The 27,061-nt window shown below is 39.4% G+C and overlaps 1 protein-coding gene across 1 annotated transcript; it reads left to right on the plus strand.

Annotated features, from left to right (window-relative positions):
• Nucleotides 1-1,442: 1,442 nt before the first annotated feature.
• Nucleotides 1,443-20,157, plus strand: COPB1 (COPI coat complex subunit beta 1). The gene is made up of 22 exons (XM_040067055.2): nucleotides 1,443-1,546; nucleotides 3,974-4,125; nucleotides 4,792-5,021; nucleotides 5,744-5,913; nucleotides 6,260-6,374; nucleotides 6,928-7,020; nucleotides 7,562-7,699; nucleotides 8,614-8,733; nucleotides 9,159-9,266; nucleotides 9,358-9,504; nucleotides 9,923-10,068; nucleotides 11,081-11,177; nucleotides 11,778-11,938; nucleotides 12,485-12,605; nucleotides 12,968-13,195; nucleotides 13,373-13,552; nucleotides 14,322-14,466; nucleotides 15,868-15,987; nucleotides 16,313-16,458; nucleotides 17,713-17,802; nucleotides 18,537-18,692; nucleotides 19,832-20,157. The coding sequence occupies exons 2-22, from the start codon at nucleotides 4,035-4,037 to the stop codon at nucleotides 19,889-19,891; spliced, it is 2,862 nt and encodes a 953-aa protein (XP_039922989.1). The 5' UTR covers nucleotides 1,443-1,546; nucleotides 3,974-4,034; the 3' UTR covers nucleotides 19,892-20,157.
• The last annotated feature ends 6,904 nt before the right edge of the window (nucleotides 20,158-27,061 follow it).

The following is a 27,061-nucleotide window of genomic DNA, read 5'->3' on the forward strand; positions in this document are numbered from 1 at the left end:
TTGAACCGAGAGGATTTTGAAATGCCTATGAAACCATAAAATAGTCATGGAACAAAAAGGGAACAGCATTTCCCTGTATCACCTCCCAACTGAAAAGGCATTTGTGGTTATGAGGCTGAAGAAGCACAAAGCTGACAACCAGCTTGTGGTCAGGTTTTTTGGGGGAAATTTAGTCAACCCCAGCTCTTTTAGAACTCTCAGTGTTTATTTAGAGCCGTCAGCCAGCCTTGGGACAGAACAGGGCTTTTTAGCTCACTGAGAGCTGAATTGGGGTAACAAAAATCCACCAGAAGTTCCCATTACATGCTCCTGAGCTTGAACTATGGAGTCTCTGTTGCTAAACGAACAGGTTCTCCAAGGCTTTGTCCCTTCAGTTTGGTCTGCACCTGGTGCTTTTTGGATTTAAGCTGAATGCCACAAAACTTGGGACTAACAGTGACTTCCTCATGGTCATCTGCCTGGGAAGCCCAGTAAATTCGTGCTTCCTGGGTGCGATGCTGTATTTTAAGCAAAATTAGTTCAAGAGCATTCTAATATAATTATTGTGCCCAATGATTGCATTGAAAATTATAGGAAACAACCATCTGAGTTGGGCCCCTGTAGGGGCTTGATAACCTGCTCACTGTGCTTAAAAAAAAAAAAAGGCCTGAAACATGCAGATTAATAATTTATTAATATTAAACAAAAATTAATAAGCCATGGTACTGTTTTGAACAGGCTTTAAATACTGTATTGAATCCATACAAATAGTTCAGTCATGAAAACAGCAAAACAGTAATGTCAGGGCTGTGTATTTGGTTTTTAAGCGCTAGACAAAGCTGCTTTTATTTTTCCTAAATTTATTTTTTGCCTATTATTTTTATATTTTATTTCCCCCCTTACTCATATTCCCCCTCTTCCTCATTTTCATTTTTCCTACTTTTTCACCATTATTTATGTTTTCCCCTTATTTTTCCTGTTGTTTTTTCCTTCCTCTTGCTTCCCCCTCCTTGTTTTTCCACCTCCCGTTGTTTTTTCACTCCCTTTGTTTCTCCCCGCCGTTGTTTCCTCTTCCCTTGTTTAAACCTCACCACCCCCCCGCCCCATTTTCCCTCCCTTTGTTTTTCCCTTATTTGTTTGGGTACTCTCTTTATTCATTTCCCGTAATCTGTTTTCCAGTTCCTTACCAATTTCCCCTAATTACTTTATTTTCCACCCTTTCATTTGTTTTCTTATTTATTTTTACCATTTCCCATCCGCCTTTTATTGTCTGTTGTTGTTATTATCTATCTATCTGTCCGTGCGGGGTTTTTAATCTTAATTTCGGCCGCTATTTCCCGGTGTTTCCCGGCATCCCGAGGCTCTCCGATCCCGCCTCGGGCCGTGACGTCACAGGCCAGCCCCGCCTCTCGGCCCCGCCCCTTTCGCGCTGGCGGGAGGCGTGTCCCGCCGCGGCCGCCGTACGCGCGATGTGGCCGGGGCGGGCGCGGCTCCACGTCAGCCATCGCCGGAGCGGCAGCGCCGCGGGCTCAGCTCCGCACCGGAACCGGCCCGACCCCACCGCCCAGTACGGAGCCGCACGGCCGGCCCGCGGCGGCCTCGCGAGGCCGGGGGGAAGGGGCGGGCGCCGCTTTTCCGCCGGGGGCCGCAAGGCCCGAGGCCTCAGGGCCCCGCCGGCATTTTCTCAGTGGTCCCTGGCAGGGCCCCGGGGGCGCGGGGCGGCTGTGGGAGGGTTTGTGGCGCGGAGAGGGCAGCGGGGCTCGGGGTTTGCTCAAGGGAATGGCAGGCGGACTCGGGCTTTGAGGGAAGTTTTGCCTCATAGCTTAAAATGCCCGGGTTTGGACTGGAAGTAGAAGCTGGGACACTAAGGCAGAAATACCTCTCAGCTGGCTCTGAGTTTGTCGGGATTTTTTAGTAAGCGTTTTGAACACTCTGTATTATAGCTGTACATCAGTAAAAGGGTGCATTCTCAAGGTTTTAGGTCATTAGGTGCCCCCCGTTCCTAAGGCTCCCCAGGGATGTAGGTGGCGAGCAGGCGTGGCTTTTTGTCTTCCTGGGCTCTACAAACTCTGTAGTTTTCGATTTCCTTGGGTGCCAAGGCTCTGGCCCAGGTTGCCCAGAGCAGTGGTGGATGCCCCATCTCTGGAGGTGTCCTAGGCCAGGTTGGATGGGGCTCTGAGCAACCTGGTCTGGTGAAAGGTGTCCCTGCCCATGACAGTGCATTGGAATGGATTCTTCTTTAAGGTCCCTTCCAACCCAAACCATTCAGCAACTCACCACAGGTGACAGATATGTTGCTGGAGGGTTAAAACAGCACTTACATCTGTGTCCGTGTGGGCTCTCAGCGATCAAACCGATTTCAAGTCTTTGCGCCTTGCAAGGAGGAAAACTGGGTGGTGGCTCTCCCTGCCAGATCTCCCAGCTTTGTGTTTTAGGAGAGTTGTTCTTCATTGCCGCTTTTCAGAGCCCAAAGTGCACTCATTTATCACACTTCAGAGACACGTTTGGCCGTGATTTATGAAGTTTCTGCAGCTGAGGTCTTTGTATGAGTAAAGATACCTGCCCTGCTTTCACAAGGATCTACTTTATGGTCTGAGTTATTCTTGTAGGTGAAGGTGCTGGCTGCAGGGTTTTGAGGCAGGAGTTCTGGGTAATAGCATAGGAAAAATAAGCAGAAAAGCTGCTATGGGGCAAGAGAACAGTTGGGAAAGACCTCTGAGATAATCAAATCCAACCTTTGACTGATCACCAGTCATTTCATGAATGGGTAGTTTATGTAGATATTTGTAAGCAACAAGGTTGAATGATCTAAGCCTTAAAATACAGAATTCATAATGGAAAGAGGAATGATTTCTTAAAAATTTGTATTGCAATTATTTTTTGGGTGGCTATTGTGGAGCTGATTGACGTGAGTTTTCTTGTGTGGAAAGAGGCAGCAACCCAGCTCAGCACAACTTCCCTGCTCTCTGTTGAGGGTGAGGTTGTCTGGGTGCCCATTTGATGAGAAAAGGAAGTCAGAGACTTCCAGACAATTAATATCAATAAAAGCTGATTTATTTTGACACAATTTCTATAGAAAGTAAAAAATGGCTCATGTAATAAACAGTAACGGTTTTATTTGCTGTGCTTGTCAGTGTAGTATCACAGCATTAGCCAAGCAAGCTCAAGACTGAGCATTTTTCAGTTCTTAAGAAATAGAATAAAAAGGTTGATATGATCCTAGATGTCTATTATATACAGAATAAACAAACATGAGAATGAGAATTGAGCTTAAGAGCAGATTTCATTATCTGGACTGCCAGGCACCCAGCAGCTTTGATAGATTGTAGCCTTCTTGTCCTTTTTCACCATAAAAAGGCTTGGTTTCCTCATTAGTGTCTAGTGGAAACAGTAGAGCTGAGCTGATCTGATGATCCCTGGCAGGTAAAATGCTTCTCTCTCCATCACATTATCTTTTCTCCCATCCTTGGTTTCTGCTCTGTTGGATCTCATGCCCATCTTCAAAGCTTCCTGTGTAAACTGATTCAACTTGTTAATTGAGTCCAGAACTTTATCTTTTATTTTTTTTATTTTTTTCTGTGAAGTTTTACAGCTGATTTTGCAGCTTGGGTCATTCATCTGGAGGGGCACAGGAGTGCAGGGGAGGTATTGGGAGTATACAGCTGGGGTCAGGGAAAGACTCCAGGCGGGAGAAGCTGCTGCATGCATTTGGCTTCAGTCAGGTGCCTTGTACACTACTGTTATTCCTGACTGCGCCCAAAATATTGGAAAGATTTTGTTCTTTTTCTGTTGTCTCTGAGCAATTTCATGCTCTTCATCTTTGTGGTGCTCACAGGAATATTGTAGGGTAACAGCAAAGCAAGAAGGCTTTTGGATGCGGCTTCTCAAGAAACCTAGCAATCCTTTCAAGCAATTAAGTCAGTTATAAAAATGTTTTTGTGGTTGTTAATAAAATCTTTTGACTTTGGGATGGCTTTGTTTGCTTGATTTCTAGGTTGTCTGACATTTGTTGGAAAATAATTCTTCCCTTGAGAGAACTCCTGTAACCAAGAGCCATGACTGCTGCAGAGAACGTGTGTTACACGTTGATCAACGTTCCCATGGACTCAGAGCCACCTTCTGAAATCAGCTTAAAAAATGACCTAGGCAAGTATTGACAGTGATGGAAGGATACTCCATCTTACCTGAATTATTCCCTCATTCTGCCTTTCCTAAAGTATTGTTTACATTTTATAAGCTAAACCAAGTCAGTTTGATGTTTATTTTCTGTTGAGTTCTGAAAGATGTATGTTCCTGTTTGCTGTGTTTTGAGAAACTTCATTATATTATTTTATGTGATTTGGTGTACTCCACAGTCTGTGCAAGATCTGATTTTTTGCGGGGAGGGGAACTTTTAGGTAATACCTGCTTGGACTAAGTCAGATTTGAGCAGATTTTTTTGTAATAAGCAACAAATTATGTTGTCACTTGCTCAATGCACTGTGGAATGTGCTGGCCAAAACAGCAGTGTTAGTGTCTGGTATATGTGTGATACCAGAGCACATTGGTATAAATTTAAGGATCAGAACAGCTTTGTTGTTTGAATTCTTTCAATTCCAATATATTGATCTCAGACTAAGTCTGAATTCCATGCTTGTTTTTAAATATCTCTTGCGTATTCTTTATCCTTTAATAGAAGTAAAGGCATGGATTTTATTGATATGCTGTATTTCACTTCTTGAAAGGGGTTTGTATCTTCTGACACTGAAAATAGATAGTCCGGTTAAAGTAGTTGTGACATGTCAGCCTTCCTCACTTCTTTTCCTCCTCTAGAAAAAGGAGATGTCAAGTTGAAGACAGAGGCCTTGAAGAAAGTAATCATTATGATCCTGAATGGTGAGAAGCTGCCTGGGCTCCTGATGACCATCATACGTTTTGTGCTGCCTCTCCAAGACCATACTATCAAAAAGCTGCTGCTTGTCTTCTGGGAGATCGTGCCAAAGACCACTCCAGATGGCAGGCTGCTGCAGGAAATGATCCTCGTGTGCGATGCATACAGAAAGGTAGCCTCTTGTTTATTTCATTGGTTATGTTCCTCTGCTGGATCTTTATAGAAGGGGTATCATTTTGTGTTACTGAATAAATATAAACAATGTTTATGCTCACCATTTCCTTCCTATCAGTTGTGTCTTAGTGCTTTCAGAGCTGGGTAACTGCAGATAGGCAGGACACCTACTACCAAAGAGTTTTGTGTTCTTTTACTGATACAACTTACCAAAAATTTAGTGCTCTGTTTCCTTGTCAGTGAACATTAAAGATGAGGGGTAACATAGTTATCTTCCAGGCATCTTGGGACAAGCCATGGGTCATAAAAGGACACTATGGTGTTATTTTTGGGGAACACCTTCATAAAGATATTAAGGGCCTTCAACTTTGGGAATGGGTTGGAAACAGTTGAGCTAATAGATACAAGAAGTTTGTGTCCAACGTGCAGGAATGCCCACAGGCTGAGCTTTCACAGCCAGAGTAATCAGAGTAAACAAATACAATCCAAAAAAAAGAATCCTACAGGCTTTTTGAGTTTTTGAGTTTTATTGCACATAAATATATGTTTTCAAATATGGTGGGGCAGCAGTGCTTTAGAAAAGCATTTCTTGAGAAAACAGTGAGGTGTCATTGGGGATGTTGGGAACTTGTACCAGGGGAAAGCTGAATGTGGGAGAAGGTGGCAAGCGCATTCATCTGGAGAGTCTGGCACTTCAAATACGTTTCCTGTTGCTTTTAGGATCTCCAGCACCCAAATGAGTTTATCCGAGGCTCCACTCTCCGCTTTCTGTGCAAGCTGAAGGAAGCAGAGCTGCTGGAGCCTCTGATGCCAGCCATCCGCGCGTGCCTGGAGCACCGGCACAGCTACGTGCGCCGGAACGCCGTCCTGGCAATTTACACCATCTACAGGTAAATGCAGAAACAAGGCACAATCCTGCATGCACGAGACCAAGACTGCCATTAGTTTTTGAGAACTCAAATATTTAGCACTCCCTAGTGAGGTGATAAGAATTTTTATTTTTTGTTTGTTTGCCTTTTCTATCTAATGGGCATCCTTAGGTTCTACTCCTTACCAGTAGCTCAGTGTCCTAGGGTGACTTTTGGATGCCTGTATTCCCAATTGTCTGTCCTGTTTATACTATATATCATCTTCTGTATCTTTAAGACCAGTTCTGAGAGCGAAAGGGGAGAAAGAAAAAGCACACAGTTTGTTTTCAGAAACTGTTTTCATTTTAATTACTTTTTTTTTGTAAAGGAACTTTGAACATCTTATACCTGATGCTCCTGAACTGATCCATGATTTCTTGGTGAATGAAAAAGATGCAAGCTGCAAAAGAAATGCATTTATGATGCTAATTCATGCAGATCAGGTAAGGATACCTGCTCTCAAAGTCATTTGGTTTCGTAATTGTAAATATGCTGGGTAACTAGCCAGTGGTGTGTTGGTAGTATAAACTGCTTGTATTCATTAAAAATTCCATGTACGATAGTGTTAATGCTTTTGTGGGATATTTGGTACTGATAATGTAGGTCTTTAGTGCTCTCTTTATTTTAAAGGAGAACTACTCTATCTGGTGAAGATGCTGAGAAGCGTGAGCATAACCGCACTGAGAATCAGTCCATTAAGTGCTGTTCTAAAGCTTTCGTAGTTGCGTGAGAAAGAAATGGCAGTTTAGTGTTTTGGATTACTTGTTCTACAGGCAATTGCCTTTTGTGCCTAATTACTATTAGTTTGTCTCTCTTTTTGCCCTCTATAGACAGGATGGATTATTTTGCTCTTTAGGTCTACAGTGTTTTCCTAAATTGTTGAAGCATTGCATAAAGGCTGTTTTGTATTTTGATTTCTAGAGTGTGTTTTGATTTAAAGTTCAACTGAGTGAGCAAACTGAATAATGTAAGATAATTTTTCTTCTGCTTGTGTAGGACCGAGCTTTGGATTATTTGAGTACCTGTATTGACCAAGTGCAGACCTTTGGTGACATACTGCAGTTGGTTATTGTTGAACTAATTTACAAGGTAAAAGGGAAATGTTGTGGCACATTTAAAATAAACGCACATGTTAATTTACAGAATTATTTTGAACTGTTTTTAAGACAGGATAGAATGTTGCTGGAAAAGGGATTTAGCTGGCTTCTTGTCCATGTCAGGAATATGTCATTGCTTAATACAGCTGAATAAGATTTGTCTCTTGAAATGATAAAGAGCTCAAGTGTGCGCTGGATAGAGCAATAAGTCTCACCAGATTTGCTGTGATGGGGACTGTAATATCAGGGTGGTCTTCATGGGCATAAGCAGCGCATCTCTTACAGAAGCTGTTAGAGGCTCTGCCCTTGCTTTTGATGGGATATTTTAAGACCCTGTAGCATTGCTCAGAGTTGAGAACAGCTTTTGAAGAGCTTTTGTAATTAGCTTTTTACAGCTGTGAATGACGCTTCCTGTCACATGAAAAGATTGTCACCTTCGGTTAGTTTCCTCCTCTCCATAAGATGGTGGAGCAGGTGAGCTGTAGGATTGCTCTTTTCTTCACGTGCCAACTGTGGATCATTCTTTTATCGAGGTCTGTCACGCGAATCCATCGGAGAGAGCTCGGTTCATTCGCTGCATCTACAACCTCCTGCAGTCCTCGAGTCCTGCAGTGAAGTATGAGGCTGCAGGTACTCTGGTTACACTCTCCAGTGCACCCACAGCAATCAAGGTATAAAAGTGATGTTTTCAGCTCTTCAGTAACTTCTAGTGCTCTGAAATGAATGCTATGTGCTGCAAGTTGATACTTAGGAGTGAAGGCTTTACTAATGTGCAACACTTCTCATGTGAAACACCGTCTTAAAGTAACTCTTACAACTGGTCACAAAAAAAGACTGAGCAGACCTGGAGCTAGTGGATATCATGTCACTTTGGTAGGGGACAGGCTTGAGTACTGGGCAGACTGTTGGACCAAACTACAGTCTACTTAGCCTAGTTAGCAGAGCAGACTACAGCTGAAGATTTCAGACACTGCATGACATTTTTTACTCATGAATTTGACTCATTTCAGACCAGGGTAGAAGCATAAAGCAGTGAAGATTTGTGTTGATTACTGATTGACCTGGGGTTCTTACTTTTATATTTGTACAGCTGCTTATTTAAGACCACTTAGAAATTTTGAATTTGTATTCAAATTTAAAAGATGGGTTATGCACAGGTTTACAGCATTGCAAATAGTAGTTTCCAAAGGTCGGGGGGAGGTATGAATTCCAACCTTCTTGGTTTGGCATACTCATTTTTGTTGAGTAGACACACTGTACATAGAAGCTGTCATTAAAACCTAATCTAGATAGGCTAACACTACCAACTCTTTTTAAGTTGGTTTTCATGCCCTGTTGCATATTTGAACTTTCTTTGAATTTGAACTCACCTGTGTACTGTAAGCTGATGCCATTGTGAGACTTCATTTGTGATTTTTGTAACATGGTGGACAAAAAAAATTTAAAGTTTGTTTATCAGGTAAATTTCTGTGTCAACTGAGTAGCTGCTTTAATAGTAAAATAGGAGTCTTTTCCTCAATTTCAGAAATTTTCCAGTTTCTCCTCTTCATGACTAAAAAAATGGTTTTGATCCTTTCAATTTTAGGCTGCTGCCCAATGCTACATAGATTTGATTATTAAAGAAAGTGATAATAATGTGAAACTGATTGTCTTGGATCGGTTGATTGAGTTAAAAGAACACCCCTCCCATGAACGAGTGTTGCAGGTAGGTGAAGCTGTCTCTTTTCCTGTAAGCCTTAAGAAAGAAAAGCCTTCAGTAACAAAGCTTTCAGGTTTTTGCAATGTATGGAGAAAGGAACTTCTGAAGGTTCAATTTTCTGTTGGTATGTTTTTGGTAAAAACATATTGGATGCACTTTTATGTTTATTACTTGGCTGTATAAGAATTAACAGTGACAAATGCTGTCCTGGTTGTAAGGTTTTGTGTTGTAGCTGCATAGGAGACTTACATGTGAATGCAGAGAGTATTGAATGAGCACTGAGAAGTTCTAATGTCTGTTGCTTGCTTGTCCATAGATCATATGATGTGTATCCAGAAAAGCTTTGAAAATCATTGAGGACTGAAAATTAGAATTGTATGAAGAGGAAGTAATTTGAAATGGCAAAATACTTTACTTTGTTATTGTTTCAGGATCTAGTTATGGACATCCTCAGAGTGTTGAGCACCCCAGATCTAGAAGTGCGCAAAAAAACCCTTCAGCTGGCTCTGGATCTTGTGTCTTCAAGAAATGTGGAGGAGGTAAATTTCATGTACTTTTGATTCATTACATTATTTTCTTTCTTTTGAAAAATGTCACTTTTTTAAAAATTTGATTTGATCTTTTCTGCAGCTTGTGATTGTTCTGAAGAAGGAAGTAATTAAAACTAATAATGTGACAGAGCATGAAGATACAGACAAGTACAGACAGCTCCTGGTTCGGACACTGCATTCCTGTAGTGTTCGCTTCCCAGACATGGCTGCAAATGTTATTCCAGTGGTATGCAGATATTTCATTATTCTGTCATTAAATGTGTTATACCTATACCCAAGTCCTGCAGAATTGCTGAAGCTGAGGTGTTCCTAATAGTGGCCTCACAGAAGCAGTACTGTTTTTAATTCCTAAAGAAACGTAGGATGTTTGATGTTCTAATTTTTTGTCTTCTGAGACTATTTTTATATGTTTTTGAAGAACATGAGCTGAAGAACACCTTTAAAAGTGCAATAATTTGTATCACTAGAAAATCAGTGTGGGGATATGATAATTGGTACTTATTTGGAATGTACTTAAGGTTGTGTGACCTTTTCTTCATTGGAGATACATAAGGAGTTTTATTTTTCTGAGCATAGAAGGGAAGTATTATTGTACAATCTTCTCTGTGCTGCTGTTTGTGCTGATGTTCACCCTTCTGTGGCAGCTGATGGAGTTCCTGAGTGATAATAATGAAGCGGCAGCTGCCGATGTCCTGGAGTTTGTGCGGGAAGCGATCCAGAGATTTGATAACCTCAGACCTCTTATTGTTGAGAAGATGCTTGAAGTCTTTCACTCTATTAAATCTGTCAAGTGAGTCCAGAATATGATATCAAACTGACTTTGGAGCACCTGTGGCTCACTTGTATTGAATGTATATTGTCATTAAATGTGGACCAAAATCCACATGACCCACACAGAGAGTGACTGAAGCTGAGATACTTTGCGGTAGGAGGATTTTTAGGTACAGCTTTCTTCTTGCCTGCTTGTTCAAGAGATAAATTTGGTGTTTGTTGCATTGAATAAAGAAAATAAATTCAATTTTAATTTCTGTTATGCAGTTGATAGTTTTAATTCCACTGGCTAGGAAATAGCCTTGTTGATGAAGACCAATAATGTATTTGTTAAAACAGAATTTCTATGGAATTTGTACTTCTAGGCAACTGGAAATACTGTAAATTTATTAGAAAACCTAATCTAACATGGACTGAGCTTTGCAAACTATAAAGCTGTTTTAGTGCCTTTCAGGGCTCTAAAAACTTTGCTTGAGGATGGATTTGTAAAGATTAAGTCATATGAGAATTTCTCTGTGACTTAGAATGAGAGTGCTCTCAGAAGAGCACTCTGATTCTAAGCCACAGAAAACTCTGAATCTCATCTCCATTGTAATCTCATTAAGTGGGGGAAAGAAAAAACCCTCTGAAGCTTTGCTATTATTTTCCTAATCTTCATTCTTGTTCTGTTTTTTCATTTTCTCCTGTATAATGGAAAAATTAGTTTGTCTCAGTTAAATGGAGAATTTAGAGCTGACTTTCTTCACATGCAGTAGAGTATTTCATTATGATCACAATGAAATTTAATTTTGTGTATGTCAGGATTAACACATGAAAAAAAATGTAGCAGAGAATGTATCTAATTTGATGTACTTCTTCATGAGTTTACTGAGGCTGAAAGGATAATTGCTCTTGATTTAACCTGCTTTTGTCAATTGTGTCCTTTTACATTTGTCAAGACTGGCCTTTACTACCTGACCATAAATCACTTTTCTTGGCGCTGGTTTGAGTATATCACGAAAGCATGATTTAAATTACTGTTCTTGTCTTAGGATTTATCGAGGAGCATTATGGATCCTTGGAGAATATTGCTGCACAAAGGAGGATATACAAAGTGTAATGACAGAGATTCGCAGATCACTCGGAGAGGTGTGTGTATTTTGGGATTTTTGTGTTTACTGGCTCTTTGTGGTTTTTCCTGCCATTATGCAGTGGGTTTTCTAAGAAAAAGGTACTTTAGAAAGATCAAGTAAAATGCAACTGTGTTTTGAGAACTTGTGGTGTATAATGGCACGTGCCCTGGAAATCTGAAGTAAAAAGCAGTCATTTTTTACATTCGTTATTCTTTTTTTTTCAAGTAGCATAAGTAGCATACTTTAGCTGAGAATAAGTGATATCTAGTAAGATAAGAGTTGGGAAATTCCTTATTTCAGAAAATTATGGCAGCTTTAAGATATGATTTAGTTATATTCAGTAGCAAAGAAAAAGTGCTTTAATTCTGGGTTGTTCAGAAAGACTTCTCTGACAAAATATAATTCATCAATGAGAGCTTTATTGTATGTGTAAGAAGCTTCTGTATGTATTTCAATGTCTGCTTATCTCCTCAACTTCTCCCCAAACCGTTGCACTGTAGCTGGGCTTTTGCTTATAAAAACTTCGGTAATGCAGATAATTTTTATTAAAACCTTCTGCAGGACAAAAACATATCTTCCGTTTTAATTGTAACAGTTGCTTCCTGCTCATTTCTAGATTCCAATAGTAGAATCCGAAATCAAGAAAGAAGCTGGTGAGCTCAAACCTGAAGAGGAGGTGTCTGTGGGTCCAGCCCAAAAATTAGTGACAGAGATGGGCACTTACGCCACACAAAGTGCTCTTAGCAGTTCCCGACCTGCCAAAAAGGAAGAAGACAGGTATTTGTGATTTCATGCTTGGCCAAGAATGACTTGGTTAATTTTTTATCTTTTTTTTTTATGTGAGTGGTGTTATCTCTCATCCAGAGTTCAGTGGTTGAGGGAATTTCCTGTTCTAGGGTATTATCCCAACTAGATAGTATCCAGTAGGATGTTGCCAAATTGCTTAGGATTTCTAATCAAAGCTCACTGTATAAATAAGTACTTTATTAATTATGATATCCTAAATTCTAGTTGATTTTTTAACATATTAATCTCTCTCACAGTTTTAGTTGGATACAGAGATACTGCCTTTAGATTAAAATGTTTTCTTCCCTTTATATCATCTTGCACTCCTACACCTCTCTCTCCCTGATCCGTGTGGAAATGACTGTGTGACTTGTGAAAACTCTGTATCTGAAAAATTACTTTGAGAAGGAAAAAACCCAGCCTTGTGAAGTGTTTCAAGCTTGTTTTGTTTGTACAGTATAAAACTTAAGGTATCAAGAGAAGTAGGCTGAAGGTTGTCATCAAAATTAGTTTTCTGAGGATCATTTCTCTTTGCAGGCCTCCCTTACGAGGATTCTTGCTGGATGGAGATTTCTTTGTTGCAGCTTCCCTTGCTACAACTTTAACCAAGATTGCTTTACGTTATATGTCCCTAGTTCAGGAAAAGAAGAAACAAAATGTGAGTCGTCTCTTGTGTTTTCACATTCAAGGAAGAGCTGCTTGTTGCCTCTTTTCTTTTAAACAGATGCAAAATGGGTTAAGTCCAAAGTGAAGTGCCAGTTGCGTGATTGGGTAATAATGATAGTTTGGATCACAAACAGGACCTGCTGCTTTCCAGCCATTCTATCTAGATAGTCTCTAAATCATTCTGCTTGGTTTCAGATAACAAATACTAAAAAAACTAGGTAATATCTTCAGAGATGTTATTATTTATGAGGTGGTTAATACACACCTTTTTTTAAATAAGTCAGAAGTCAACATTTCTTTAAAGCTGTGGAAAATGCAGTAACCTTCATCCATTCTCTTTGTGTTCCTTCTCAGTCCTTTAATGCTGAAGCTATGCTGCTGATGGCCACTATTCTCCACTTGGGGAAGTCTTCTCTTCCCAAGAAGCCAATTACAGATGATGATGTGGATCGTATTTCGTTGTGTCTGAAAGTGTTGTCAGAATGTTCTCCTCTCATGAATGACATTTTCAACAAAGAATGCAGACAGTCCCTCTCTCACATGCTGTCAGCCAAGCTAGAAGAGGAGAAACTTTCCCAGAAGGTGAGCCGTTATCAGTGTGTAACCATAAACACTTGGAGTTTTTACAGGTGTTCACATCCAAGCTAGTCACAGAAATGTCACCATTTGAGTCTGTGTAGGACAGCCATTATTTGTCTCTTTTTCCTGTGCTAAGGACTGGAATTCACTGTGAATTCTTGAATTATTCTCTTCCTGCAGAAAGAATCTGAGAAGAGGAATGTGACAATTCAGCCAGATGACCCCATTTCCTTCATGCAGCTTACTGCTAAAAATGAAATGAGTTCAAAAGAAGACCAGTTCCAGCTTAGCCTTCTTGCAGCAATGGGAAACACACAGAGGAAAGAGGCTGCTGATCCTCTTGCTTCCAAACTTAATAAGGTAGTGGGAAATCAGTGCTTTAATTATATACATGGGATCACTTTGGGAATTGCAGACTGGAACTGATGAGCCAGACTATGCTGGTTGATTGGGAACACCCAGGTGTATCCTGGTTGGGATCAGGAGAAAAAGAAAAGCCCTTGTGCTTCTCAAATGGGGAGAAGAAGAGCAAGAAGGAGACTTAGAGAGTGCTGAGCTGGTGGAATGTGGAGAATAAATCAGGGTTGCTGGTTTGAAGATCCAAATAAAGTTCACAGGGAAGGGAGCAAGGATGCCAAAAGTGATTAAGAACCCCTTTCTTTGGCAGCTGTATCCTATTGCCAAATGCAGTGCATCCTTATTTCACTCTTTATGCCTTCTTTTTCTGCAGATGAGCAGAACCTGCTGAGGAGATTTAAAGAGAAGAAATCACTTGAGTAATTCATTAGTTAAGAGTTAAACACCCAGACTTTGAAATTATTTTTGATGTTTAAAGATACCTTTTAATTTTAAATCAGCATTTCTTTGTCCTGCTGATCCTCTGAAGAATAAATGGCATTACAGTTCATATTTTAGGAACTTATTAGTTCAGAATACATTTAGTCTGGAAGGGGTTTATAACTGTAGTGTGTATGCAGGGGGACATGTGAAGGAAGGCTCCTTGTTGTGGAGGCCCGTTATTAAAGAATAATCAATTTAGGTGTACTTTATTCTTATTTTTTGTCATTGTTTGAGTGATTCTGTTTTAAACTGGTTTCTGAGAAGGTGAATCCCTTGGCTTATGTCACAGGTTACCCAGCTGACAGGTTTCTCAGACCCAGTGTATGCAGAAGCCTACGTCCATGTCAATCAGTATGACATTGTGCTGGATGTGCTCGTGGTCAACCAGACCAGTGACACCCTGCAGAACTGCACTCTGGAGCTGGCCACTCTGGGTAAGGAGGGCTGGGCTGCTGCAAACAAAGCAGCTCTGAGGTTTTGGGAATTGGGCATCACCCTGTTGTGAGGAATTCCTGAAACACTTCCAAAGTGATGCCAGTTAGTCACCATTTTGAATGTCTTTAAAAATAATACTTTTTAAAATATTTGATGGAAGGTTTGTATGTACTGACACTGACAATGCAGTCTGATGATATAAGCCTTAGTCAGATTTTATCACTAAAAACAGAGCTTTCCATTTCCTCTTCTCCTTTTTTTCCTGAAATAAAAGTTTTTTTGATGTGCTTATTTTTCATTGTGCTGCTGCCATAGACAGGAAAATAAAAATAGGTCGAAATCTCGACTGATATGGAGCAGAAAGCATCTGCCCTAGGTGGTTTTTGCACTCAGCCTGAAGTACTTAAATCCTGCATTTACTCAACTGAAACCATTCCCTTTACCAACAGCTGTACCAGAGTCTTGCTTGGACAATGCTGAGGCTTCATTAACTTCTCTTAGAGTCGTCACTGGAGCAGATAATTCAAGAACAGTAACCAGTTTCTTACTAGCTGTCCTCTGCTTTGGCAGTCAGGAGCTGAAATACATTTACAATATGCTAGGAGAACTCACGTTACGTACTTTTCACTATTGTAAATATGGCTGGAGGGGCATAAACTTTCTCTTAAAATTTTGTAAATCATTTGATGAGGCTAATGATGGAAATAAATCAAATGGATGCATTCTTTAATAGATTGTATTTTTCTATTTGTCAGCTCAGTAAAGTGGAATTCTGTATTTCCCAGCTGATATACTTGAGGCATCACACCCATGTGTGGAGCTCATGCTGTGTTCTCAAATTGCAGCTTAATAAAACTAAGGAGTCTTTCCAGTTGCTTGCTGAAGGATTAGTTAAAATGCATCCCATAGTGCTTCCTTGGAGCAATTATATTCAGAATCAAGGGGATACTTTGACCTGTTTATAAATAGCTTAGTGCCTGTAGTGCTGGACATTGTACTTTGGGTTTGAGGCACTTGACTATAGGGTTAGGCTTTATGATGATGTCAGAGATTAAAATATAAGGTAGAATTAACCATTTCCTTGTTAAAAAATTAATACCAAACTCCATGCAAAGCCCATTTAATTCAATATTTGCATTTGTTTTCAGTGGGATTTGGGTGAACACAGCAATATTTTAACTGAAATTTGTATGTAATGTGATTTATCTTGCAATTAGAAAACTATTGAAAAAATGAACAACCAATTCCAAATCAACTAATATCTTTATGATATTGTTTAATGCAGCTCTGTAAATGCAAAAATTGAAGGACAAGAAAATAAAAAGCTGTTGTTCCAAAAGCAAAGATAATTGTGTACTGCTAACATTCCCTGACCCACATCTCCCAATTTCTTTACACAGGTGACTTGAAACTTGTGGAAAAACCGTCTCCTCTGACACTTGCTCCACATGATTTTGCAAATATTAAAGCTAACGTCAAAGTCGCTTCAACGGAAAATGGAATAATTTTCGGTAATGTTGGTAAGTAAAAAATTCAGTGTGCAAAATTAACAATGAATGTGTTGCATTTTTAACTGCTTAATGAGCTCAAAAATAAGTAAAACCCCTTCATATTGGGCGAAGAAATTAAAACACAATATAAGAATATTTTGTGATGATTTTTAAAAATATATTTATATCTATCACTTACTTAAAACCATTGTAGAATGTGCTACCTTTAGGATAATTGTCAGCATGAGATTGAGCAAGGGTTGACTGCTGTTAACTGGCAGGTGGTAACTCAGCAGCCTTATTAAGTGCAAATTCACCTTTTGGAACATTCAAAAATGTGTGTGCTCTCTTGCAGTGTATGATGTCTCTGGAGCAGCCAGCGACAGAAACTGTGTGGTTCTCAGTGATATTCACATTGACATCATGGATTACATCCAGCCTGCTTCCTGTACAGATGCTGAGTTCAGACAGATGTGGGCAGAATTTGAGTGGGAAAACAAAGTTAGTGATTTTTTTTGTATGTTACTTTGTTGATGAGATACAATTCTGTCTCTTGTTCTACAGCAGCTCGTTACAGCAGCTTTAGCTATTGCCACATAAACCTTATTCAACATCCTCATTGGATGTTTGCCTCAAGAAGCTTATTCTCTCACAGCTATCTTATCAGTTTCACAAGCTTAGCAATGCAATAACCGGGGGTTTGGCTTGCAAAAAGTTTTGCACTGAGCTTTACCTCCTGTATGGAAACTGTCCAAACTGACTGGTGATTGCTGTGTATTTTGGCTCAAAGGTGAGATGGCAGCAAGTGTAAGTTTATGCTGAGGCTGCATTATGAGAATTACTCATGCTACTCAGCCTCTCCAGTTCTTAATCCCATTGTCTTGTGGGTTGCAAGGGACCTTTTAAAAGTTGTTTAGTCCAGCCCCCTGCCAGGGGGACAGGAACATCTTTCTTTCACCTTGCTGCTTTACAGTACAGCTCTAGCATAAAGTTCTGGGTGCTGTGTAAGACCAGCAAGACAGTGGATACACCTCATAGTAACTGAGGGTACCCAAACCTAAAAAAGGGGTTTAAGGGAGATAATATCATACAAAAATAGAGTAGAAACATTAAACCAGAATGGGAGCTACTTTACATGTACTGTAGCCTTGTGTGATACACAGTTGTGCTTACTTGAGACTAGGTTTAAATGTCTCAGGGGGAACTTGTGCACAGTATATTGTAATATATGATATATGGAACCTTAGTAGTTTGTAAACTCCCTCTAAGAGATATGTGCTTTGTTTAAATTGTTTTTTAACATAATATGCAATACTATAAAGCCTAGGTAGCCCAGAGAGCTTTGTTGCTAGAAGGGGAAGATGAAAGGAATCTTTATCACTGGTTAATAGCAAACTTTGGGTGAGATATTGCTTTTTCTTGTTCTGGCAATGTGTAAACTATATTTGGATGAGAAATCCACTCTTTGCTGTAGAGAATCTAGATATTCAGCAGAGCATCACATTCATCCAATAGATTTAGAAACCACGGTAATAGCATGAAATTGTCCATCCTAACAAGGGGATGGCAGGAGGGGAAGGCTTCCTATGATGCCACCACATAGTGGGAAGTGCATCCAGCTTACTGAGTGTGCTGCTCCTCAAGAAGGAATGCGGAAGTGATCTCTGTTATAGAGCCCTGAAGAAGAGATTTCAGAATTACCTGAGATGTTTATTAAAGTAATTACCTTTTTTTTTTTTTTTTTCCTTCTTGAAGGTAACAGTGAATACAAATATCATTGATTTAAATGAGTACTTACAGCACATACTGAAGTCAACCAACATGAAATGCCTGACTCCAGAGAAGGTGAGCTATTTCTTGGAGAGTTTTAGGTATCTTTCTTAGTTTCTGTGCTTTATTATTTAATTTGTTCAACAATTGTTGTTAATATTCTTAGAAATGCCTGCTTACAATATGAAATAGTACATGTACCTTGAAGCTTTTATTCTGAAATGAGTAAAAGTAGATAAATATTACCAAAATTCTCTCTTGTCTGAAGCTGGAAGATCAGAATGTCCATTTTGATTCATAGTATCTAAGCTGTAGCATAGGCTTGATGGGACCATCTGTTTACATGAAGGGGTTTTTTTAGTAGCTCCATATTTCTTCCTTCTCTGACAAAATTTACCTTTCTTTTGCCAGTTTAGCCTTTTTGCTGTACAGCAAAATAAATATCTAGAGTAGCTATTTGCAGTTAAGATATACATGTATGATAGCTATTAGCTATTACATGTACGGTAGCCAAATTAAGTGTAGTAGCTATTCAGCTTCTTTGCCATTTTGCTGTTGGTAAAAACAAACCATAAAATGCCCTCCTGCCTTGTCTTGATGAATTCTGTAGACTGCATCATTCCCAATAGGAATTCTAGAAAAAGGCCCCCACCATTTCCCAGTGTATGATTCCCACGTGTTACAAAACGTTGCACATGAAGAAAGAAGTTTACACGTGATACATTGATAACTGCCTAGTGAACTTAGGGTGAACTAAAGTGTGTTTAGAGGATTTTTGTCTTTTAAGAGATCCCATGTGCTTTCCATAGGCACTTTCAGGCTATTGTGGCTTTATGGCAGCCAATCTTTACGCCCGTTCCATATTTGGAGAAGATGCCCTGGCCAATGTGAGCATCGAGAAGCCGATTCACCTGGGGCCGGAGGCGCCTGTCACGGGTCACATACGGATCCGGGCCAAGAGTCAGGTAATGGGCCTTGCCATCCTCACCTTTTTAAGACAATGTACCAAGTACTCCTAAAAATTCACACAGTTTTTACAGTCTTTTCTCCTGCTGTGTTACCATCAAATAGGCCTTTGTGCCAAGATTTCCCACGTTTGTCCATAGTGCTGCAAATAGGATGTTAGATTTAATTTGCTTTTAAATAAAGAGCAAATAATGTGCCAGGGTTACATGAAGTTTTTTTTTCCACCAAATGGCACATTTCAGTGTCACACAGCAAGGAAATTTTATGCATGGAATTGCTATTCACTGATTCTTTTTATAAACAACAAAATAGAACACCAAGGTTTTTAGTAGGAGTATTTTCTGTAGAAATATCAGTCTGCTTTGGATTTTAGAATTTCTACCTCTCAACTGAAAAGACCGGGATTTGGAATAAATAAAGCAAAATCATCAGTGTACAATAGAAGTATTTCAAGTAGCGTACAGTAAAGTAGTACCTGAGAGTTATCAATTTCAAAGAAAACATTCAGTTTATAGCATGTCAATATTAAGATTTTGGACTGGTTTAAATGAAAGTTTCTGATAGGTTACAGTGCCATTTTTACATAAGACTGCGTTCAATTACATATGCCAGCATGGTTTCATCTTGAAATCATTGTGCTATTGAATATGTGGATTTATTGATGCAGTTTCTTTTGATGGTTCTTCGGTTTCTGCGCAATATTAATCTGGCTCTGTGATTAAATTATTTTCCATAGCTGTGGTACACTGGTGTGCTGGTATTAGCACTGGGACTTTCAACAGTTGAATTTCAGTAACTGGATAGGCAGTTGTAATTTCTCCCTTAGCAATCCTGTTTCAATTGGTGGGAGGTCAAAAGGTTAAAATTGATTTTATTCTTAGGCTTTTCATGTTGATAACACATGTAAAGGTTTCCAGCTCAATTAAGTTTCATTGTCTCAATAATATATGTAGACCTAACCTTTTACCTAGTGATAAGGAAGTTAGCACTCTGAAATGTACAAAGAAGTGAACAGCTAGAAATTTCCATTGACTTAATAGATTTCTATATATGGAACTTCCATTTTAATATAGATGAGATGAAGTTATTTTCAAATGAAGTATTTGTGTCACAATTGTTGTCTTTCTTTTCCTTACAGGGAATGGCCCTGAGCCTTGGAGATAAGATCAATCTGTCTCAGAAGAAGACAAGTTTATAAATTTTAATGTCTTTTCAGGTCTTTTACCGTTTAACCTTAGGTATGTGGCTTTTGGGATCCAGAACATCTTATATTCTTCAGTGTTCTGTAATTGTAGAGGCCAAGCTTTTGAGCTGAAAGCATTCCAGCAGATAATTTATAGGTTCTCCATGATTGATATTGGGCAAATTTTAAATCTCCAGGGGTTTTTTTCTTTGTCCTGGAAGTCATGTTTTCTTTGTCTCTAATATATACTGATGCTCACAGCACAATAAACAAATAATACCAGTACTGTTTTGTCTATAAATTATAATCTCTGTATTATCTGACTAGCATTGAATATCTGTTCAGGGGTACTTTGGGACTCAGAAATTGGGAATCTATAATAGCTTAAGTGTTTACAGTAATGACTAGGCCTGAATATGTGACTGTGTAATCGTGATTCTTGAAATACTCTGGTATATCTAGGAAAATATAAATTTGCCTATAAATTAAAGGCTATTAAAGGTAATATAATAACTTGGCACAGACAAGCTTGTAGTATCAAAAAAGAGACTGTCAAAATTCATCTCTTTCCAGCAAGTTGTAGAACCTTAAATTTTGTTTCTGAAAAGCTGTCCCTAACAGTGTTATCCTGAGTAACATAACATTGCTGGTGGTGTTGTTATTTTTCAGTTCATGTGGAAAAGACAGCCAAGTGCAGCATTAAAGCTGTAGCAGCATAAGCAGTTTTTCAGTGAATGCAGCCGTGTGTGAGCTCAGGAAGGAAACATTCAAACTCATTATGAATTTGCAATGAATTGAACTATGTTGAAAAGGAAGAGTTGTGAGTGAAGTTCAGGTCAGGATGTTGAAGTGAGTTAACACCATTTGGTTACTAAATCTTATGCAAATTAGCAGTGGATTAGCAGCATATAACCAAAGATTGGAAATACGGTCAGCTGTATCTATTCAGCATTAATTATGAATTTGTAAAATTGTTGCAAGCAATTACTTCTACAGCAGAATGTCCAAAGCCAGCAGTGGTCTTGGCTGAAAGTCCTGCTGCTGGATTTCCACAGCTGTGACCTGCTCCAGAAGGACAGAAGAGAATATTCCAAGTAGCTGATTCCCAGAACATTTAAGGCCTCAGTGATGAAAATACTGTTTATCATTCTGAGTAAACACAAGGAGCACACATGTAAATTCTGAAATGAAATAATCTGGGATACTGTGTTTTATCTAGCTCAAGGATGGCCCTAGAAGTGCAATGCAAAACCTGAGCATGGTTTTGCTGAATGACTTATTTATTTTTCATGTTTTGAAATCCCTGTTTCGTTTTGCCGTTATTTTGGTTTTTAATGAAAGCTCTAGCTCATTCATAACATCATAGCAGCAAGAGCTGAAGCTCTGAGTATGCAGGACTGCTTTGATAATGTCCTTTTGTCTCTGCATGATCCCACAGCGGCTGTATTCCTTTCTGGGAAGTTATGCTAGATTCACAAGGATGTAGTAGAGATAATCAAATTGTGATCTTCACTGCTCAATACTTCATAATTTGGGGGTGAGGGGTGCTGATGGGAGAAAAGCATTAGGAGTATGTTGTATGGGAGCTCTTGTGAAATTTCATGGATATCAATATGCTGCTCTTGAGTGAGTGTGGGGGATCTCATTCTGCAATCATGTAAAGCCAAACCAAGAAAAAAGAAAATTCTTGGAGTCCAATGGATGGTTTCATCTCTTCATGAAGACACTGTGAGTTATAAGGCACTAACAGAGACTAAGTCATAGCTCTGTGGGCACTGACTGTTTTGCATAGGGTGGATTTGCTGACCACAGCCAAGGAAAGGATGTTTTTGGAGGAGAATGACTTCCAGTATGTGTTACATTTCAGTCACAATCTGCTCTCCTCACTGGAGAATAGAGAAACATCCTGGCATGTGCAGACATCCGTATTTCAAGTGACTCTTAGTTGGGAGGGGAGCATAATTTTGTTTGGGATATTTTTGCTGTCAGTACTTTATGGAAGCTGCCATGACTTTGGGATTTATTTTCCACCTGCCATGCTTTTCAGTAGCTCTCCTGCAGAACTGGTTTTGTACAGACATTTTCACTGATGGCATGCATTTTTTCAGTAGCCTGAAGACTAAAAATGTTAGATCTGTGTTTCATGTCTACGCTTCAGAAATGAAACTCCTTTCTTTTATACATCCTATTGTGTTCTGGCTAAGCTTTTACTCAGGTAACAAATTGATTCTGGTCCTGTGCATACAAAGGAATACCTTGCACAGACCATCATTCCTCAGGATCCACTTGCAGCTTTTTCACTGCAGTAAAAGCTGGTGTACAGCTGTGGGTCTGAGTTGTTCCAAACTTGGTGCCAGGAAGTTGTTACACCCTGTTTTCTGCACAGCAGTGTATTGCATACACTGTGCCAGGGTTAAGGCAGTATTATTCTACTGGTCTGATTTCAGAAACTTCCATAAGAACAGGAATAAATTACCAGGAGGAGTAAATGGAGCAAGAAAGCTTGCTGCTTTTCTATTAAAAGTTTTAGAAAGTCATTGCAGGATGCAGTGTTAGAATAGCAGGAAGTCAGTTTCTACTATTCCCCTGCTCCTGATGTCCCTGCTGCCAGGAGTCAGGACCAGGTTAGGGCCTCATGAGGATTTGTATTTATGTCCTATTTAGATGCTAACATGAGAAGTAGGAATGTTTTTCTGAGGACAGGCAGATGTGGGCAACTCTCATTTGGGAGTGAAAGAGCCCATCCTAAGAAAGCATGAATAGGGAGACTGGATTCATAGAAACTTTATAGGTAATGTCAAAAAATAAATTAAAAATCAAGCCACAGAGGAACTTAATTTGTATGCTGACCTTCAGAAAGATTTATAAGTAGTTCTGTAGAGGCAGCTTTATGCACCTCTGAGAAACGTGAAGCCTTGTGTGAGGTGTTTGCTCTCTATTTTGTGCTTTTTGGCACAAAGCTGCGGCTGAAAGACTCAGTCACTTAATCGTGTTAGTTAGCAGCACCCCAGCACCAATTTAAAGCATTTTACAAACTCTTCAAAGTTTTCTTGTGTTACACCAGGGGGTGCTGTCTTGCAACTGATAAATTTTTGGAGGGTGTTTCTTGTTGTCTTTCTTTTTAAAGTGTTAAAGAAGAAAGTAACGGATCTGGTGCAGGGATGTGCTGCAAGTTTTGTCATATAAGCAGTACAGAGTAATTTTGGCCCACTCTTGGGGTCACTTTCCGTTGGTTTTTGTATATTTTTAGGTTGCCTAGCTAAGTGTAAGCAGTGCACACCAATTCGCAGCTCAGATTACTAATACAGTACATCTGTTCAAACACTGCCTTTTCTCTAGAGATTTTACTTTTCTAAAGCAAGTGAGACAGATTTGGCTGTACACAGCTGGCCTAGGGAGGATCTCCTGTTTGAGGGACACGAAAATGAATTCACGAAGAAAGGGATGTAGGTGTAATATAAGAAATTCTAGCTGTAACTTTGCCTGTACATTTGTAATACTAACCTAAGCCATTTTCTGTTTGAGCAAAGCCATAAAATACCCGCTGTATTTCACTAGATATTTCTTTGGGGGTTTTTTTGTGTATATTCTGTAACTTGTGATTTTAACCTTTTCTAAACTCTGTATATATTTTTTTTTTATTTCATCAGTGATCCACAATTGTTAAGAATATAATGGAATTGCTACCAAAGTACGATTTCTTTTGTTTTGAAAGATGAGCGTATTCCTTCCAATCATAGATCATAGGTAATTTATAATTTGGTTATAAAGTACAAATATTTTATGTATACAAAATGCAGACATTTTATACTTGTCTGAAGCAGTTACTTTAGACAGGTATAAGATCTGCAGTTTCTGTGACTTGTAAGTGCCTATTTTGCTCTTTCTTTCACTGGAATTTCATTTAAGGGAAACAGAACATAGTATAGAACAGAACTTATTGTTATCCTGGCCCCTACACAGAAGTAGTGCTAGTGGGTCTCACTGTTCCTTCATCTTCTTCGCAGTGGTTTTCAGGTTTGATGTTTCAGTTTTTTCCTGTAATAGCTGATCAAAGTCTTCTACAGTAGATGGTCACACTATATCTTTTCACTAAAAATGTGGTCTCTTCTTTTTCTAAGGTCTAACAGTGCTAGAAAGAGTTGTAAGAATTTTATCGTGCTTCTAATTTTAGTTATGTCCGAAGTTTGGAGATGAATTTCAAAATGCAGTAACAAGTTCTAAATCTGATCTTTCTGAATAATTTCTGTCACTCATATTTAGACACAAGAATAAACAATTATTTCTGCTGTGTTGTTCTTAAGCTATATGTAAATATTTTATTAATTTGTAGAAATTCCACTTAGATGGGATTTCCCCGTGTCCTTTTGTTTTTTTCCTTCCTTCATTTTAAATATTCTTCACTGACAAAGATCTCTGCATGATCAACTATCATGATGTGTTGCATAGACATCCCTATTTTTAATTGTTTTTCAAATGAAATTGTCATTATTTTAAATATCCATTGAATTCAGTGGTGCTAGTGGATCAGTTTCCTCTGAGCTATGACTAAAAGAGGTGAAAGGGTTGTTCATGCGCAGAATCATGCACCATTTAGCAGGAGATTCTTTTTTGAGGCCAGGAATGGTGGATGACAGGCCTATGTAAGCCCCTTCAAATTTGGGAGGGTAGAATTTTCACATCAGAGGTGTCCTAACTTGTGGCAGAGCTCTGTGGGACCTGTGAGCACTGAAAACCCGCTGGGTTCATCTCTTTTAATAATGTAGTGCATGGTTTTAGGTGTGATCTGCTTTGCCTGTACAGTCTTTGGTATGGGCTCGAACTTAGCACAGTTTTCCTCCTGGTGGGACCTGAAGTTGTGAGCCAGGCCACTACCCTGTGCTTCACTTGCACCGTGGCTGCCAGGACCTCCAGCAGTTGGGTCTATCTGTGGGATGTGCACCTGGGACCAGGACCTGGCTACAGCTTCATTCCTGGCCAAAACCAAGCCTAGACTTGCAGTCCCAGAATGGCAACAGGTCAGAGCAGATCAAAGCTGATCTCCAGGCTGGTGTCCAAGCTTCAATTCAGCCGTGAACTAACCTCTGTCTTTCCTTGCTCATGCAGAGAAGAAGCTGCCTGCTTGAGGCAGTACCCCATGCTCTGAGACCTTTCAGGCTGTTCCTGTCAGTGAGAAGCTGTTCTACATCATCAGGCATCTCATCAAGAGACCAAATGCACATTTCTCTGTACCAGATGGGAGTTATGCTCTGGGCTTCAATTTCTTTGGTCTTAAGTGCCATCTCTGCTTGTTTACAGTACTCTAATATCTGAAAACTGCAATTTGAAATGGTCCACTTAAGTTCTTGTGCGCTCTGCACAGATTTGATATCAACCTGGAAGGCAAGTGACCCAGTTTATTTGGTTAGTGCAGCTGCAGTTGTCACCATTTAGAAAGTGAGGGTGTTCACTGGCTCCTTACAATTACATCCACATTGACATGAATTATTCTTCTGAGGAGAAGGAGAGGAGTTTTGAAGTCTTGTCATCTTCAAGCATTCTGTATCCCTTCATCCGTGAGCTTGAGGAAGAAGAGAAGACAGCCAGAGTCTGTAACTGATAGCGCGTGCAGCTGAGCACATATCACTGGTGGCTTCAGACTGGCTGCAAGGTCCTACACCTGCACCCAGGAAAAGTCCTGCTGACTGCACTCGCTCCTAAAACCCCTCTAAACTTTCCATAAATATACCCTTATAAATAAACCTCTGTAAAGTTTCTATAAATATAGTCTTCCCCAGTTTATCAGGTAGTGTTCAGGCAGTTGTTTACCTGCTCAGATAGCACCTACTTGGCCAGTAAAAACCCTGGTGTGGGAGCATTCTTCTTTTCTGGCTTGTCGAATTTTCTTTGCTATAGTTTACCTATATAAATATTTCTCTCATGGAAAACAGATTCACCTTTTACTCAAGATTATCGGGAATTGCCTTGGATTCTCAAGTGGGATTTTTTGAATGCCATATCAAACTTTCTTTTAATGATACAAGAAAAGAAGCTCTTAAAATTTTAATGTGTTTGACCTGATAGTTTAGTGCTGGTGTTTTCAAGCATATAGCACTATGTTAATTTATCTTTACTGAGAGATACAATTATTCCAGGGTTTGGATGCCTTATCCATAAATAAGAACAGGTGTTTTTTTCCTACGCTTGTTCTCCCTTGCACTTTCAGACGCGCAAGTTCAGCAGTGCTACTGTATCCAGCCTTAATAAATGGGAATGTTACCGCTGAAACGCCATCGCTTTGGGAGAGGCGCGGAACGTCGCAGAAGCCTGCTCTTGCAGCAGGCAGGTGCTGAAAGCACATGAAGACATTTACCAGTTAATCAGTCAAGCTTAATATTTATGGAAAATATGGATGGTGTGAGACTATGGAATGCATTTCTTAATTAAGTGAAAAAACAGGAATTACGTGTGTTCCAGCCAATTCCTCATGTGTTGCTGTAAAACATGAAGATACAAGTCCTAACAAATACATACTTTTATTTCTGGAAGCAAAGTAGTCCTTAACTTCCAAAGCTATATATATTAAAACACGTAAGTAACAAAGCTGCAAATCTTGTTTAACCTTTGCTCTTTTTTTAAAAACAATATTTTTTTGCATTTCCATTTTTCTTGGAAATTGTTGGAGTTTGTAATTGGGGCAACCGTGTTTTCAAAAGCTTGTGAATGATTTTTGTAGCAGCTTTTAATGGATGGTACCTGGGAGCAGGTCAATTTTTCTCAAAGGCTGCCACCTTTGTGAAGTGGAAAATGTACTTTGCTGGCCTAAAATATGTTATGTGCGATCACTGTAGTTATTTGAATTATGGGTGGGGCTTTTTAACTTTATGTTTTGCACCGTGTGATGTATTTTTAAAGTAACCTAAAAATGCACTTAAATAATTAGGATCTAGAAGTGCAATGACATCTAAAGAAATGTTGCTGTCCACTGAATTCCTGGCAGTGCTCATTCACAAATGTTTCTGCCCTAAAACTCTGCTCCATGGAGGGTGTGAATGACAGCGGAACAGTGGTATGTTGTGGTGTGGGTCTGTATCATATGATCGGAGTTTTCCTGGGTGATGTAAGTGATGCAGGTATTACAACCACTTGTCTATTCATGTTTTTTGATGGCAGTCTTCAGTGTGATGGAGCTCTAAAATTATAGAT

Source organism: Hirundo rustica, chromosome 6 (assembly GCF_015227805.2).
Source record: "Hirundo rustica isolate bHirRus1 chromosome 6, bHirRus1.pri.v3, whole genome shotgun sequence".
Lineage (NCBI taxonomy): Eukaryota > Metazoa > Chordata > Aves > Passeriformes > Hirundinidae > Hirundo > Hirundo rustica.

Bases quoted from the DNA above. Each gene is read 5' to 3' on its own strand.
- COPB1 (XM_040067055.2), top strand. From the start codon at position 4,035: ATGACTGCTGCAGAGAACGTGTGTTACACGTTGATCAACGTTCCCATG. The intron at 10,069-11,080 runs GTGAGTCCAGAA...TTCTTGTCTTAG, and splicing joins CACTCTATTAAATCTGTCAA to GATTTATCGAGGAGCATTAT. The intron at 11,939-12,484 runs GTATTTGTGATT...TTCTCTTTGCAG, and splicing joins GCCAAAAAGGAAGAAGACAG to GCCTCCCTTACGAGGATTCT.